Below are 15,167 nucleotides of genomic sequence, written 5' to 3' on the forward strand. Positions count from 1 at the left end.
TTTTCAGAAATTATTTTTCATAATCTGGAAAATATTGTTTTTTAAATTTAAATTTTAATGCATTTTCAGCCAATAAATAAATGCTCTACACAATATGAATAGGGTGATAAAAATGAAATTCTTACTCATTAAGGACCTGAAGTCCTATTGTGGAAGGTCTGTCTGTACGATAGCAGGATTGAGAGTTAGGCTATGTACACATTACAGGTTATGTCGGTATAAATTATAGCGCTCGGGAGTGTGAATAAGCCATCCCCCTGAGCACCGTAAGTAACACCGACCTATGTGCCAGTGTGGACAGTGCTATGTCGGTGGGAGAGCTATAATGGGCTGACATAGATACCACTGCTCATGGGGGCTGAAGTAATTGAGTCAACGGGAGAGATCTCTCCTGTCAGCTTAGAGCACCTGCCCTAGCAGTGCTACAGTGGCGCAGTTGCAAGCTGTCATGTAGCCATAGCCTTAGTGTGAAATATGGTTAACATAAGAGGTGAGCCTGAGTCACACAACTGTAGGGATTCCAAAGGTCCCACCCCAATATTTTTGATCTACTTACAAAAGTAAAGACACTCACCCTTAAGCAGAGAGTTATTTGTTCTCCTAGGGTGTTAATAGAGAGTGATGATGTAGTACTATCATCAGTGCTCCCTGATGTGCCAATGCCTTCAGCTTATATGGTTCTCTATCAGTGGGACCTTGGGGCAATGAATGATTTACTTACTATGGCATAAATCATCTCTTCTCTCTAGGATAAATGAGACATTTTCTAGGATAAATGAAACATTTGAGAGCATATGAAAAAACAGTGTGAGTCCATTGTGGTCTCCCTTTGTTACAGGATGGAGAGGCAGAATATTCTAGATAAACGAACATGAGACTAGGGGTCAAAAATTCCTGAATCGTGGTTTTGCCAGTGACTCACTATGTGGCCTTGGGCAAGTCACTTAACTGCTGTGTCTCTCAATTTCCTCATCTGCTCCATGGAATTAATACTGTTTACTTAGTGATCCACTGTAAGGAATGAACATTTACTCCAGTATTCTCTAAACACAGAATGAGAAACACTGCAATAAATTTACTGGTTGTTGCTGGGGGATGTCCAATTTTAATATCATCCTGTAACAGGGTAGCCTGTTCCTCTACGGGTGAGAGGGCCAAGGGCCAGCCTTCCCTGTTCAGTTATCAGTCCCAGCTTGGAAGGGGTCAGGTGATACTACAGATTGCTGAGTGAGCCAAGCTGAGAGGAGCAGTGGAACGGCTGCTGTAGTACAGGCAGAGCCATCCCTTGTATAGGGCGAATCGGGGTGACTGCCCTGGGCCCCGCACTTTGATAAAATTGGGACTGTCCTGATATTTAGCCCTTTGTTCCACGTTCTGACCGATGTATGATCGGGACGCCATTTGTCCTGATATTCAGGTGAGGTGGGTGGGCAAGCAGAGTGAGGAGGCAGGCAGGTGGGTGGATGGTGAGGAGGAGGGGCGGACGTTGGGGGAGGAAGGGTGCAGGATGGACGGCGAGGAGAGTATCAGGGAGGCTGATTTGTCCCGGACCTCGCATCCCTTAGGGACGTCCCTGAGTACAGGGGAAATGAATTGAAAATGATCATCCCACCTGAGGGGGAAGATACTCTTTGGGGTGGGGGCTGAGTAAAACTTAATAGCTACACTGCTATTGAAAAGGTGTAGGGTTGTGGGGGGTGGAGCTCTGAGTGCCCCATGACATGGTGAGCTTATCTGGATCGTTATTCAGTGGTCTGACAATCTGTCTCTGGCATTTTCTTTTAGAATGGTCACTCCTTTCCCATAAGATTGGGCCAAGCTTTAGCTTGGCCGGGTTTGTAGGGAAGGTAGGAGAGTTGGAGAGTGAGCCCGCCCAAAGCTGCACTCACCCCGGGCAGTGATAGCTCCTGTCTTGTGGGGCAGGGGCTGGGGATTGCAGAGTGAGCTAAGCCCACCTGGCCTTGCACTATCCCCAGGCAGTGGTGGCTCAATTGTGTCCCAAGGTCTTGGCAGGGGCCTGGCTACCCACTCTGGTCTGTTGGCCTTTGCTGCTAGAAGCACCCTGCCACAGCGTCACATGGGGCTCATTGGGGATTCTCTTTGACTTGGGCATGTGTGTGTCGAGTGGGCCAGGGGAGAGGGCAGTTGGTGAACTGGACTGATAGATTTGGGGTGACTGAGCCTTGGGGGCTACTGCAATCCTCATGCTTCAACAGTATTCATAATAGAGTGACCTGGAGTGAGCAGATTGCAGATACTCTTTCAGTCTGTGTGCTAGGAGCAGGATTTGGCCCCATGAAGCAATAGAATAAATCCATCATTGAACTGTATGCTTTTCCCCTCCTATTTTGCTTTGTTTCAGTAACACAGTGCACAGTGGAAAATTCCCTCTTCTGCAGTATTATAGTGAGTCTCCTGATTATTTTTTGGTCATAAGGAGTGCCTAGAAATATAGACTTTTGACATGAGAAGGATCCTCAGGGTGATTTCTGTAAGACTGTCTCTGACTGTGATGTGTTTTGAAAAGTCATGTTTGAGAGACTGTGGGTGCAGGGCATATTTTATGTAAAGGGACGTTGTCGGGTCCATTTAGGCCTAAAATTCAGCAGCACTGAAAGAAATCTTTTTTGCAAAGATTGGTAACCCCCCCCCCCCCCCCCCCAAAAAAAAAAATAAATAAATCTAAACTAAAAATAAAGGATAATTTTTTTAATGACACTGGCAATTTTTATCTTGGAAGGAATAGCATTCCCTGCAGGACTTGCACTCTAGATATCACAATATTTACCCAATGTATGAAAAGAGCACTGGAAAAGTGATTAGAAGCTGAGTAAAAAGAGACATTAACTAGTCTATCTCATTTTTAACCTGACAGTGCCTCTTCCATCCATTCTGGGACCCAGCACAAGTAGTAGGCTATACGCTGGGCATCTACATAGGAGAAGGGGTCATTTTCCCCAGCTCCAGTGCTTTGGAGCCACTCTGTGGAGGCTACTTTAACATAGTACCCCAATTGGCTCCCCAAAACCCTACATTATAGAGGGGAGGACAAAAAAACCTGTGAAGTAATGAATTCTTTGCCATCATCTTTGCCCTTCTTCACTTGTTCATTTGTGCTCTGCTATGCAGGGAAGCCCCGGAGAGCTGGACTCCATGATGTACGTGCAGAGCCAGCACTAGGCATAAGCAGAGTAAACAGTTGCTTAGGGCCCCATGCAGCTAAAGTGGTTCCCCCATACACAGACACAACACATACTAAAAAAGTGAATGTGGGGAGAAATATTCCTGTTTAGTGCCCCCAATGGGTTAGCACTGCCTCTGAGTATGTGCATCTCCACTTTACACACTTTCCCTGATTTGTGCTCTTACGTTACAAGCTGGTGTTGCTGACTTGCTCTGGCTCTCAACTCAATTAGAAAGACAAAAGAAACACTTCACTCTGTGCTTTATTTCACAGAGTAATGCTTCAAAATTATAGCCCAAATAATTATTTATTCTTTTTATTGATTGATTGCATTAACATTAATCATAAGTACCTTTGGTATTCACGTGGATGTCATTAGTGTAAAATATTCAGAACTTCTGCTGTAACTCAGCCTTCATTGACTGGCCTATTAGTTACAAGGTGTTACTTTTTGCATGAACATGGTTTTCCAAAAAGTGAGGAGGGAAAACTTGCAGAAATTCTGCCCTAAGTTTTTGAAAGCAGCATTCTATTTGTAAGACTTTTTTGTTGTTGTTGTTGTTGTTGAAACACTAAAACAGACAAGTTAGATCATATATGCTGTACATTTCTTGTATAACCCAAGAGCCATTCAGTTTTTGGTTCTTTCTGGGCAAGCTAATGTGCATGACTATATTCAGTTGCCTTCAAAAGTTGACAGCTAGTCTGAGCTGTTATTCTGTCAAGTTCTGCATGTGTAATGCAAATATCTTATTCCCAGAACGGGCATGCTGGACTTCGGAAAGTGTTTATCTCCCCAGAAAATCCAGTTATTTTGATAGTTGGGTTTAGTTTGTAAGAGTCTTCCAAAGGCTATATTTATAGAATAAGTTTATGTTCTAGCTGAGTTTCACTTCCAAGACAGGGGAAGGAACAGTCTGACTGCTCTTGGTAGTGATGATAGGTAAGGCAGTTTGAACTGAATAGACAAGCCTCCTGACTTTTATAGCAAAAGGTAGATTTTAGATTGGTCTGTTTTATAGTAAACAAGATTATTGAATTTACAAAACGCTAACTTCTTTTTACTTCACTGAAGCTCTTGCATGTCAGCTCCCAGTATTTATTTGTTTCAGCAGAAAAATAAGCTGTGAGCACTGAACTGCCCTTGTCAACTTGAATATCATTGTGTTTTCTTACAGCATGCGACCTTATGAACCAAGGCATCCTGGCCCTTGTCAGCTCCATTGGCTGTACGTCGGCGGGATCCCTGCAGTCCTTGGCAGATGCCATGCACATCCCTCACCTCTTCATCCAGCGTTCAACAGCTGGGACTCCAAGAAGTGGCTGTGGCCTCACCAGGAGCAATCGAAATGATGACTACACACTGTCTGTCCGCCCACCCGTCTATGTAAATGATGTTATATTGAGGGTGGTCACGGAATACGCCTGGCAGAAGTTCATTATTTTCTATGATAACGAGTATGGTAAGTATTTATTTAGTGGGGTGATTGTTATCAAATCTGTAATTGTATTAAAAGCTATTGCATTAAATCTTTAAAATCTTCCACTACATTACATTTTGCATATAAGCATTTATGGCTATGTTCGGATTTCACATAACCCCAGAAAACTCTATTTCTAAAAGCCATCAATTTCTTTGGCTTTGTTTGATAATTCCTTTGATAAAGTTAAATGCAGAATTTATCTAGCCTTCTATCTTGTGGTGTTTATGAAGTGTAAACGATTTTAATGAGTTTTGTTGTTTGCCAGTGTGTGCAAATAGGTTACGACAATTCAGCAGATAGAATATATGACTTCACACTTCTAGAATTTTGTCAAGGGGCAAATCTTTTGTGTGTACTGGAGTCTTTTGTGGGGTAGGAATTTGAAATAGCAATGTAAGCAAGAAACAAACTTTAACGGGAATGGGCTGGTTTGGGTGAATGCAGGACCCTCAGGTAAACTTCTTGAATAGAGATATAGAAATAGATACTTGGGTTGTGGGGGGGAAGGGGCAGAAAGGAGAGGCATTCTTTTTAAAAACCTTTGAGTGCATTTAGTGCTTATGAAAGGTGCTGAACCACCAGTCCTGTATCACCAGAAGAAGTACAACACACAGTGCAAATTAGCCCATTCTATCCAACTGTGTGTTTCAATCAATTTCTGAAGGCATCACTTCTCAGGTTTCCTTAGAGTAGGGCTAGTCATGTTATAATCGATACATTATTGGAGTAATTTCACCATGTTTTCTGTTCATGAATTGTTTTGAAACCAAACCTGCTTTTTGCAGAAGTATTTACAGTTAGTTTGGATGAACATTTAACAACTTATTATCAAACTTAAGTCTTCAGGTTGTGAATGGTTCAATTCAGCAATATGCTATTAATATTTAATGGTGTCTGACTGGTCACCCAAGTAATATGCTGTTGAATTTGTTCTCTGATTAAATGATATATTGTCCTAATTTTTTTAAAATTAGGACAATATAGAATGATGAAAAGCAAATAATAAGTATTTATAATAAAATAGCTAGCAGTCCCAGTCAATATGAGAACCCCATTGTAATAGGTGCTGTACACACACACATGAATACACAGTCCCAGCTCCAAAGAGTTTTTGATAGTGAATTATTGTCCATGAATTAACATGCTTGTTCACATCTAAACATAAGTATGCTCATGAAGAAGAACCATCCCCCAAATGTTCATGTAAACAAAACATCTATTTACACAGACATTCATGAATAAAAAAGGGAAGAAACATTACAATTAACTAGTGGTTGAGAACAAGAAAGAACGTTCACATTGTTTTTGCAGCATTCCATTTGTTCGGTTTGAGAGGGTATTTCAGACTCCATGTCCTTTATGTCTTTAGTCTCTCTTTCAGAATTCCACTGTGGTGACAGTTTTATAATGTGGGTGTCTGTCCACTAGCAATAGGTTTGAGATTAATTCATTCTGTGCCCTGTCACTTCCAGACATAAAATGAGGCAGGAGCATCTTTACCAGATGTAAAGTGAGCCACTGGGAGACCAGAGACCTAAGCCTGTGGTTGGCAGAAAAGCCAGCAAGCAATGTCCCTCCACTGTCCTCAAAGTGGCTCTGACCTTTTTTGGATTTCTCATGGGAACACAGGAATTGCTAGTTCAGTATCCTGTCTCTGGCAGTGGTTAGTACTAAGTTAGAGGAAAGTTCCAGAAACTCTGTAGGAGGCAGATTTGGAATAATCTGCCACCCAAGGTTATCTCCTCCTAACCTCCAGTAGTCAAAGATCGACTTTAACCCTGAAGTTTGAGATTTTATGTCCCTTCAAGTTTTTAAACATACATTCTACTATAACTCGGAATAGTCTTGTTATCTATATACATGTCCAATCCCTCTTTGAATCTTGCTAAATGCTTGGTTTCAACATCATCACATGGCAGTGAGTTCTACATTCTAACTATTAGTTTTGTGAATAAATAATTCCTTCTATAAGTTTGGAATATACAAATTCATTGTCCCCTTGTTCTTGCATTATCAGATGAGAACAGAATTTCTAGATGCAGCTTTTCTAGACTATTCATTATTTGCATATGTTTGTCATGTCCCTTCTTATTTGTCTCCTCACTAAAAGTAAACAGTCCCACTCTTATCAATCATTTTTCTTATCAGAGTTTTTTCCATGCCCCTAATCATTCTTGTGGCTCATATCTGAACTTCCACCAATTCTACAGTTAGCTCTTTGTGATAGTGTCACCAGTCTTGAGCACAGTATTGCAGATGAGAAGAAAGTACTGATTTATATAATAGCATTATAATCAGAGGGGTAGCCATGTTAGTCTGTATCCACAAAAACAACGAGTCTGGTGGCACCTTAAAGACTAACAGATTTATTTGGGCATGTGGTTTTTTTTACCCACAAAAGCTTATGCCCAAATAAATGTGTTGTCTTTAAGGTACCACCGGACTCCTTGTGTTTTTTGTAGATTTAAACAGGAAACTGTCCCCTTATTTGCATATCCCCCTCCTGATGACACACAAAACCTCCTCACTTAATGAGCCCAATATACCTGCCTGGGGATTCAGAATGTGGTCCAAGGAAGTGAGGAAGGATCACTCAGGAATCAGGGTGCTCACCTGGGACCTGGCATGCCCAGGCTCGGTTCCCTGTTCTGTTCCAGACTTCCTGTGTCACCTGGGGAAAGTCATCAGGGACCGCAGTTTTCCAAATATTGAGGCATTAACAGGGATTTTCTGAAGCACCAAGGCACCCAACTCCCATAGGTGTACCTCAGTTCTCAGGCTGTGAAATGGGGATAAGGGAATTTTCCTACCTCACCGGGGTGTAGTGAGGATAGATGCAATAAAAAATTGAGATGCTCAGATATTATGGTGACTGGGGGACATGTGTATCTAAGGCAAAAAAAAATCTATTACTGTGGGTGTGATGTAAAGATCACTGAAATGAATAGAATGAGTGCCTCCCTTGCCTTCATTTGGCCTTGGACCATTCCCCGATGCAGCAATTAATCGATATGCCTTCCTATGATAAAACTGCTGGTTTGGTTATGTGATTAACATGAGTAAAATTGTCTAGTGCGCAAAAAGCATCTTAAATCCTTGTAGGGTATGATGAAAAAGGCTATTACAACTCCATGGGAACCATCCCGTTGAGTACAGTGTGAATTGTCAGGCCCTGCGTTCATAACTCTGAAGCAGCAAAGTTATGAGGAGTTGCTCAAAATGTCAATTGTAAATGTCTTCACAAGAGGAAATGGAGTTATCTCCAAGCAGGAGCTAATTATGATGAAGAGGATGCTTCCCTCATAGTGTCAACAATTGTGATTGAAGCAGAAAACACTCGGAGCAATCAGATTCGTAGAAGAGTCCCAGGCAGATTCATAGGTATGGATAAAATACCCAAACTGACTTACCGGTATTTAATAGGCAGCAGGTTTTAAACAAAGAAAAGGAAGTGTTTCTTCACAAAATGCACAGCCAACTTGTGGAGCTCTTTGCCAGAGGATCTTGTGCAGCCCAAGACTATAGAAGGGTTCAAAAAAGAACTAGCTAAATCCATGGAGGTTGGTCCATCAATGACTGTTAGCCAGGATGGGTAAGGATGATGTCCTAGCCTCTGTTTGCCAAAAGCTGGGAATGGGCTACAGGGGATGGATCGCTTGATGATTACCTGATCCGTTTGTTCCCTCTGGGGCACCTAGCATTGGCCACTGTCAGAAGACAGGACACTGGGCTAGATAGTCCATTGGTGTGACCCAGTATGGCTGTTCTTATGATTATAGTGAGACCATTGACAGAATTAAGAAATGAAAGATTTTGCCGAATATTAGTAAGGTCATAGACCTCAGCCTGTCAAAGACTCACTATCATTTCTGCATGAGCTGGGCGAGATGATCCCAATGCAGATCATGATAATAGTAGTTCCTGACTCCCATATGGGTTTTAATTGATAGATTTCAAAGCGCTGAACAAAGGATGTAAGCATCAATATCCCCATTTTTTTGCACACAGGGAAATTGAGGCACATGGAAATGAAGTGACTTGCCCAAGATCATCCAGCAAATAAGTGGCACAACAAGTGGAAATAAATTCCTAGCCCTGTTGAGTCTCTGTTTGGTGCTGACACTATGGGAAAGCGTTCTACACAGATACCTGCAATGCACAGTACAGTAAAGGGCAGCTAAAAGCAGTAGACCAGCTCTCTAAACTGATTGAATATTTTCCACTCTGTTTTAGGTCGGATTCTGTTCTCAGTTACTCAGTATGAATCTGGAACAATTCAATTTAGTTCAGGGAATTGATTCCGCTTTTATGGCAGTGTAACTGAGAGCAGAATTGTTTAACTCTTTTCAAATCCAGTCTCTTCACCTTTAACACAATCCAAAATTATCTGAGTGCTTTTTTTCTGTGTACGTCATGTATGCTTCTGTGTCTATATATCCATTTGAGTGATTAAAGGTATTTACTTCTTCTTTATTGGAAGTGAACCAATTTTCCTAGTTATTTAATTTCACAATTTATAAGGAAACACTTTACTCATATCTCTGAAATTATTTCCAGTAATATTCTTGTTGAATGAAAGAGAATATGCCTTTGGTATTTACAATAAATCTTGCTACAGAAGGATTGGGCTCGAATCCAAAATAAATATCATGCTAATACAAATATCTTGTGCCTCGAAAAAGGACTGCACAATTTGCATATCCATTTATCAGTGTCATAGGTTTTAAGTTCAACAAACTGGAAATGCTTTTCACTGTTATCTTGCCTATCAGTGGTTACCTTTCATTAGCAGAGAGAGAGTAAGCATCATTTATGTTTAGAGTTAAGTACTTCTGCAGGTCAGAAGTGTTCATTTACAGTGTGTTCTGCATTGTAAAATATCCCAAATTCTTTCTGAACGTAATTGGACCTATGTATTCAACTTATTAAGAGAAGAGTGCATTTTGCTAAAGCTATTATATTCAGTTGATAGAAGTCTGCAATCTATTTAAAACTCCCTTACCAACAAAGAAAATGGAAGTATTTGAAAGAAGCAATTGCTCCCTATAAGCCCTAATTAACTGAGTGAAAGGGAAGTTATACAGAAGCCTCACTTTGAAACCACTGATATTTATTTTAAAGTGATAGGGATTTTTAAAAATTAAATTTTAAATGTTGTTTTCTTGAAAAAAAATAAAAATGAACTAATCATAATTAAAACAGAGTTTCACTGTAAACTTTGTGGCATAGCAAAATTGAGCTACTCCAGTGAAAAATTTTAATAAGTAACTGTAAGTCTTAGTCAGTGACTATTGTTCTACTAATAACTAATGAGTATAGCTGGTCAAGAATGCCAGTTTGTTGAAACTGAAAGTTTTGCAGGAGTATATCAGTTTTGATGGAACAGGTTTCTTAGATCCAAGATGGAATTTCTTCTGTGTGTGGGGCTCATCCAGTAGTTCAGTGTATGACCCATCCTATAGGTAAAACATTCACCTGGGAAGCTCTGCCTGATTTAGGGCAGGGATCTGAATCTTCCACATCCCAGCTGAGTGCCCTAACCATCAGGCTATTGGCTATTCTAGGAGAGAAGGGCTTAACATCCAGATGCTAAGTGTCCTAGCAAACTCAGGTCTGGTCTATACTACCCGCCTGAATCGGCAGGTAGAAATCGACCTCTCGGGGATCGATTTATCGCGTCCCGTCGGGACGCGACAATCAATCCCCAAATCGGCGCTCTAACTCCACCAGCGGAGGTGGTAGTAAGCGCCGCCGACAAAAAGCGGCAGAAGTCGATTTTTCCGCCGTCCTCACAACGGGGTAAGTCGGCTGCAATACGTCGAATTCAGCTACGCTATTCACGTAGCTGAATTTGCGTATCTTAAATCGACTCCCCGCTGTAGTGTAGATGTACCCTCAGATAGCAAACAGGGGAGTTTGAGAGACAGGGAGGAAGACTGCCTGCTGAAGAAGGAGGGAGCACTAAATTTTAGAGTGAGCTTGTCTGTCTTTTTGGTTTTTCTTTTGGCTTGGTTAAAGTTTACAGTATGGCTTGTTGGGGACTGTGTGTTTGGGAACTAGATGGAATGGGGGCCAGAGGACTGCTATCTTCGTGTGCTTCGGAAGACAGGATTAGAATTAAAAATGATCTTGAAAAATTGGAGGAATAAATAAATAGGATGAAATTCAGTAAGAATGCATGCAAAGTGCTACACTTAGGAAGGAACAATCAACTTCACAAATACAAAACAAGAAATGACTGCCTAGGAAGGAGTACTGCAGAAAAGGATCTGAGGGTTAAAGTGAATCACAAGCTTAATGAGTCAACTATATAATGTTGCAAAAATGAAACTAATTTTGAAATTTATTAGGAGTGTTGTAAGCAAGACATGAGAAGTAATTCTTCTACTCTACTTAACATTGATAAGGCCTCAACTGGAGTATTGTGTACAGTTTTGGGCACCACATTTCGGGAAACATGGATAAATTGGAGAAAGTCTAAAGGAGAACAACGAAGATAATAAAAGGTCTAGAAAACATGACCTATGAGGAAAGATTGAAAAAACTAGATTCAATTAGTCTGGAGAAGAGAAGACTGCGGGGAAGTGGGGGGGTGGAGAGATGACATAGCAGTCTTCAAGTATATAAAAGGTTATTACAAAGAGGAGGGTGATAAATTGTTCTGCTTATCCACGGAAGACATGGCAAGAAGTAATGGGCTTAAATTGCAGCAAAGGAGATTTAGGTTAGACATTAGGAAAAACTTCCTAACTGTAAGGGTTACTTCCTAACTGTAAGTTAAACATCAGGACAATTTACCAGAGGTTGTAGAATCTCCATCATTGGAGATTTTAAAAAACAGTTTAGACAACCCCGTCAGGTATGGTCTAGATAATACTTACTCCTGCCTCTGTGCAGGGGACTGGACTAGATGACATGTTGAAGTCCCTTCCAGTCCTACATTTCTGTGTTTCTGTGGGAGGTGCAGAGCCTTGAGACTGGGTCTTCCACATTGTAAGTGAAACCCCAGTGGTGAGGGTACTCTTACCTGGGATGTTAGAGGCCCAGGTTATGTTTCTGCTCTGAATCAAACACAGCAGGGACATGAACCTGGCTCTCCCACTTCTCAGGTGAGTTTCATCATCAGTGGGCTACTGGCTATTCTGGGGTGGGTGAGATAATTCACTCTGCATCTTTTGGGGGGGGAGGAAGTGGGTGAAATATTTCGCAAGGTCTTGGGACAGCAAAGCCATTTCCCACCCAGCTATACTAATGAGGGACTGGCATGCTTAGGCTACACTGATGCATACTTGGTGTGAGTAGGGGAGGAGGAAAGAGAACTTCTGAACCAAATCTGACTCACTTTTCATTTTCTCTCTTTCACTTATATGTATTTTGCTAAGTGCATAGAGAACAGTGATAGCACCTAGATTAAGGTCTCAGATACTGAAGTCTTTTGCTCGTTAAAATAAGAGGTTTTTCTCTCTCATGACCCAGATTCTCCTATAAGATCCTACAGTTTACTACTGCTGCTGCATAATTACCGCTGTGTTTGCCTACCTCAGAACTCTGATGTTAAACACAGAGTCTGCTGACATCAAAGGAACACCAGGATTACCAAGTATGTTTGGCAAGGCAGGAAGCAGTGCCTGTTGCCTTTACCTGGTATGTTTTTCAGCAGTAAGGTGTTTTCATAATTCTCCATGTGATTCTGTGCCATCTGTCAGTAAATCAGGAGTAACTCAACATAGCTGAAGTAAATGCAAGTTATAACAAGTGAGAGCAGAATCAGCCCCTTTTAACCATCATGTCTCTGTCTGTTGCCATTTTTGATTTAATAAATTCTGCATTATGGGCCAGATTGAACTCCCATTGAAATCAATGGAAACATTGCCTTTGAGTTCAGTGCAAGTTGCATTAGGGGCCTAAGAAAAGTTGATGAGCTGTGGCGGAGGAGTGGGGGGGACACAAGTGAGAACTGAATTTGGCCTTAAGTATCTTTTAATAAGACATTAGTTATTTCAAAGTAGGATGCTGCTATTTCTGCAAATGTCAGTGAGGATGGTTTGTTGCATTGCTAAGGAATAGAGCTATGTGACGTGTTTACAACAAAATCATGTTGTAAATGGGCACCTTTCACAACTTGCTGTAAAAAACACTATCCACAGAGTCTGTAAAGTGCAAATCCATCTCCTTTTTGGAGTTTGGCTTTATTAACAAAGGAAACAATAATGAGGTAAGCATCAGCTCATATTTTCTCCTCAGGCTTGACTGCTCCTAGAGTTCCTTGCTCAAGATCACTATCCCACATCCTAGATCTTCTATCACAGAGAGTCACTTTCACCTCTCTTATATCTAACAGGGAATTAGTCACTTCCTTCTGTGAGCCAGCAGATACCACTTCACCCTTTCACAAGCAGTCAACACCTGCTGCAAGATCAGGCCAGTGGGGACACGGGGTATGTTTCAGGCAAACACTGCCAGGACATTACTTGCAACTTCTTTAATTTTGGGAATTGTTAAAAGCTGTCAACTCAGTCCAGATTTACCTAAAGTTTTGCAAAAGTTTGTAAACTTAGGCCCATTTTCTTTAGGGCCTGTCTAATTTGTGATTTAAAGTTGAAACCATACCCAATTTAGTTATTGGGCACAGCAAATACGAATCATAAATACTCAGACTTGTATAAAGATACCACTAATGGTATGCATATGAATAACCACCAATCCCCAAATATTAGTGTGAAGAAAAAACCCTTTCGTGTGAATGTTTGCAAAAACTGTATTAAAAAGGGAAACAAATTGAATGGTCATTCCTAATCGGAGCGAATGTCTGTCAATGCTGCTTTTTTGCAATATTCAATAAGCTTCAATAATTAGATGACTCGATTAGACTGTCTTTTATAGAGTATTGCTCATTTCACCAGCAGTTTTAACAAATGGGAAGAGACAAGCTTTTAGGAGGTGTTGCCTCCTTTACAGGCAGCTAACTATACATTCTATTTTCTAAGAGCACATTTGAAATCAGAAACCCTCCTGAGGTAGTAAATTCTTTATGACAAACCCAATCAATCATTTGGAAAGCTAAATTGTGGGGTTTGTGCCATTTTAAATCTAGGTATCTCTACAGGTCTAAGATGAAAAGACTAAATATTTTCAGACAAAAAACGTTTTTTTAATGTTTTGTTGGTAGCAAAGCAGACAGATGAACTTTCTAGTTCTCTGGAAAAGTGAAAGGAGTAGGACTTTTCCTGAGGGAAAACATTGTGTCTTATTTTCCTATTCTCTTTTATACTGGCTAGTATGAAGTTTAAAATCATCTGGCATTTGTACACAGTAAAAAATGGCTAAACATCACTTTTCTGTAGAGTGTTCAGTTCCAGCCCTCTGTTTTTCAACCTAACTTTTCTGCAAAAGGAAGATACAAGCACATAATGCACATAATATTTATTCCTCTGAAAGCTAACAACCTATGCTTACTGGCTCTTGGGATGTGTAAATAACCAAAGATGTATTAAGCATTTAAATGTATTTGAAAGTTCCTTGTTAGTACATCATTTACAGATGAATAGATCAGGCTATTAGATTGTTAGCACAAGATCTGCTCCAGAATTCCCATTGTTGTACCCACTCCCCAGAATTGTATCTCACATGTGTGTCCCTTGGTAACTGGTCTAGGAAACAGAGATAATACCTTGCAGTGTGTTATGAGAATAAATTAATTAATGATTATGAGGTGCCAAGATATTAAGGTGATGGGAGCCATTTAAGAAGCAAGCTAGACATTGACAGATGTTAAGTACAGGCACTATATGGACTCGATCCTGCAAGGCGTTAAGCACTCTGATCCACATACAGCAAAGCATTTAGCATGTGCCTACTTTTGATCATGTGAGCAGTTCCATTGATCCTTTCAGGATCAAGTCCTATGTGCATATACTTGTGTCTAGTATACAAAAGTCTCAGGAACATATGTTTGGAAGCAGGAACATACATAAAATAAATAAATACTTGTTAATGTAGATATGGTGAAAAATGTATTAAGGACCACTTCCAAATAGATAACCTCTTGTCTTAAACATGCTCTTTAAAGTACTCCCATATGGTTTGCCATACAACGTTGATCTTTGTTTAAAGACCACAACGGGGCAATGGATTTTTGCTGGTCTCTCGGTGGTGATTTAAGACAGATTTTGCTGTCTAAGGGAAAACCAAAACGAAAAAACCACCACACCACTAAAGGCAGATATATATATTTGACAAGAAGGCATTCCTATAAAACTGCAGGGGGAAAAAAGACAAAGTAATTCCACTAGGTTTTTTTTCTTTTCTTTTTTGCGTATCCACTTTCCAGAAATAAACATCAGATGACCATTCACAGGGATATACACTTGGAACCATAACATTTTCAAATTATTTGAAGTTGTAATGCCAGTTTAATAAAGGCCCATAAAATTATCACATTCTTCTTAATCGATTGCAAATGCTCATAATTACCCTGACTCTGTTTTCAGCTGCCTGAT

The 15,167-nt window shown here is 40.5% G+C and overlaps 1 protein-coding gene across 1 annotated transcript in view; it reads left to right on the forward strand.

Moving 5' to 3' along the window:
* Window positions 1-15,167, forward strand: part of GRID2 (glutamate ionotropic receptor delta type subunit 2) — a 1,011,959-nt gene that overhangs the window by 548,957 nt on the left and 447,835 nt on the right. Inside the window, exon 3 of the mRNA XM_054030820.1 lies at window positions 4,363-4,647. Within this exon, the coding sequence (XP_053886795.1) occupies window positions 4,363-4,647 (285 nt within the window). The remainder of the gene's footprint in view (window positions 1-4,362; window positions 4,648-15,167) is intronic.

This window comes from Malaclemys terrapin, chromosome 5 (genome assembly GCF_027887155.1).
Source record: "Malaclemys terrapin pileata isolate rMalTer1 chromosome 5, rMalTer1.hap1, whole genome shotgun sequence".
NCBI classification, from domain to species: domain Eukaryota; kingdom Metazoa; phylum Chordata; order Testudines; family Emydidae; genus Malaclemys; species Malaclemys terrapin.